This window comes from Formica exsecta, unplaced genomic scaffold, assembly GCF_003651465.1.
Source record: "Formica exsecta isolate Colony F162 unplaced genomic scaffold, ASM365146v1 scaffold1892, whole genome shotgun sequence".
Taxonomy (NCBI): domain Eukaryota; kingdom Metazoa; phylum Arthropoda; class Insecta; order Hymenoptera; family Formicidae; genus Formica; species Formica exsecta.
This window is the reverse complement of record NW_021849195.1, coordinates 1-2,162: the sequence shown is the minus strand read 5'-3', so window position 1 is coordinate 2,162 and position 2,162 is coordinate 1. Positions and strand designations below refer to the sequence as shown.

The 2,162-nt window shown below is 31.3% G+C and overlaps 1 protein-coding gene across 1 annotated transcript; it reads right to left on the bottom strand.

The window, feature by feature from the left end:
* Positions 1–623: 623 nt before the first annotated feature.
* LOC115233756 lies at positions 624–1,926 on the bottom strand. Its single transcript, XM_029804322.1, has 4 exons — positions 1,646–1,926; positions 1,236–1,394; positions 821–979; positions 624–750 (listed from the first exon to the last, which is right to left on the bottom strand). The coding sequence occupies exons 1-4, from the start codon at positions 1,857–1,859 to the stop codon at positions 656–658; spliced, it is 627 nt and encodes a 208-aa protein (XP_029660182.1). The 5' UTR covers positions 1,860–1,926; the 3' UTR covers positions 624–655.
* Positions 1,927–2,162: the final 236 nt, after the last annotated feature.

Sequence of the window (2,162 nt, the reverse complement as noted above, 5' to 3'; positions counted from 1 at the left end):
CATCTTTCAGCCGGCGTGAACTAACAAATTTAAGAAATTAGGCTCTCGAGTGAACTCACAAATTCAAATAATCGCGGGCTAGTAAGAGCCAGAACGCGGATGGCAGTGCGTCAGTTTCATAGAAAAATAAGTTTTCTATGAAACTGAATATGTGCACAGGGCACGAAATTTACTTGGTGTATACCAAGATTTTTTTAAAAATTAATCTCAATTCGAGATTTATAATAATCCCTCTTTACCCCCCTGGAGAGACGAAGGCGAGAAAAATATCGGGGCGAAGTCGCTGAATCGGGAATCGAACCCGAGTCTTTCGCTTGCCGGGCGACTGCTCTTACCTCTGAGCTATTCAGACCCCACACCACCGATACTTCTCATTTGCCTTATAATATCTATTACTATTAACGCCATCTTGAGATTAATTTTTAAAAAATCTTGGTATACACCAAGTAAATTTCGTGCCCTGTGCACATATTCAGTTTCATAGAAAACTTATTTTTCTATGAAACTGACGCACTGCCATCCGCGTTCTGGCCCTTACTAGCCCGCGATTATTTGAATTTGTGAGTTCACTCGAGAGCCTAATTTCTTAAATTTGTTAAAGTTTGTAGTTTTACAATTAATGCTTTACAAATAATGGTGATTTTAATATTGTAATTTATATACCTTGTAATATTATGGGTACATTGTACAGATTGGAATATTCATTCTCCTTGTCTCCCATATCTGTTATCAATAATTCATTTTCTTCTTCTGGAAATGTATAAATTACCATGTGTAATATTACTGTAATCATTTACATATTTTTATCATAAAGAAATACCATTTTGTGAAGTAATAATTTTGTTGTGTCTGTTGTCATTATTAATTTTTAAGATCTTGTTTTGTTGTTCTTTGTTAATAAAATCCAAGTTTGGAGGACATAATGGTAGTTGCTGAATAGTGTTGGTGGTTGCCTGAACAGCAGTTTTAATTTGTTTTTCTATAAATAGGATCCAATATTTGTATTCCAATATTACATTGCAAGGATTCGTGAACAATAACAATGCAAAATAGTTATATGAAAATTATGCTATAATATAAAGGAAATATGCATTCGCTTTGCACATTTTCATGTTGATAGCATCAATCTATCTTTATTGCTCATTATATGCTGATAAAGATAGAATAATGCTTTCAGTACGAAAGTGTCCAAAACGGACGCAATTATAGTAAAATATGTGTCAACGGTACTTTACTTTTCGTATATTTTCGAGGTTGAGATTGATGATCATATTCTTCTTCATCGCTGAAACGACTATACAAAATACGTTGCCACTTTCCTCGGCCCAGTCGTTCTTCGTCGGTTGTGCTATAATTAGAATCTGCTGCATTCTTTCGAGCTGATTCAAGAGATGCTGCAGTAAAAAACAAAAAATTACATTTAGATTTTTCATTCACTGACTAGCATAATAGTTTTAATATTTACTGGTAATTAAATCTGTATTTTACATCATATACTTCGCATGTACATATATTTGTATATTATGATAGTAATTCATTATTTAACTAAGAGGTAAAAACATAAGAAATGATTTTATTTTTCCTATATGTTACTTTATGTTTTATGTAGTAAACTTGACGATTATATATTAATGCAAATACTTACTACAATATTTTACGATATCCACTTCATAACTATTCCATGTAGAATCGGGACTTTCACAGTTTATTATTAATGTTGCACTGTTTGCCGTTCGAGGTGGCCACCAACATTGCTGAATATCCTCCTTATCTTTAAAAAGCCATGCTGTTGGAATTTCAGAATATGTAGAATCTGATAAAAATTTAACTACTGCATATTTCTTATTTTCACAACTCATCTTGTGGAAAATGTGGGAAATGTATAACGTTTCAAAAACTGAAAACAGAAATTAGTTCGTAATAACATCAATAATTTTAAAAACAAAAGGAAGTTGAACATAATATTTTTAATGGAAACAAAACTAAAATTGTTGTAAGATTAATTTTCTTGTCAAATTTGTTCTAACATTGATACATATAATACTTTTGCTACTTTTGATATAAAATTTAGGTATATCGATTCTTCGTGTTTACAAATTACAGATTTATAAAAAAGACCTTCGAAAAAGAAAATTGTCAAACAGAATGTAGATTAAACAATC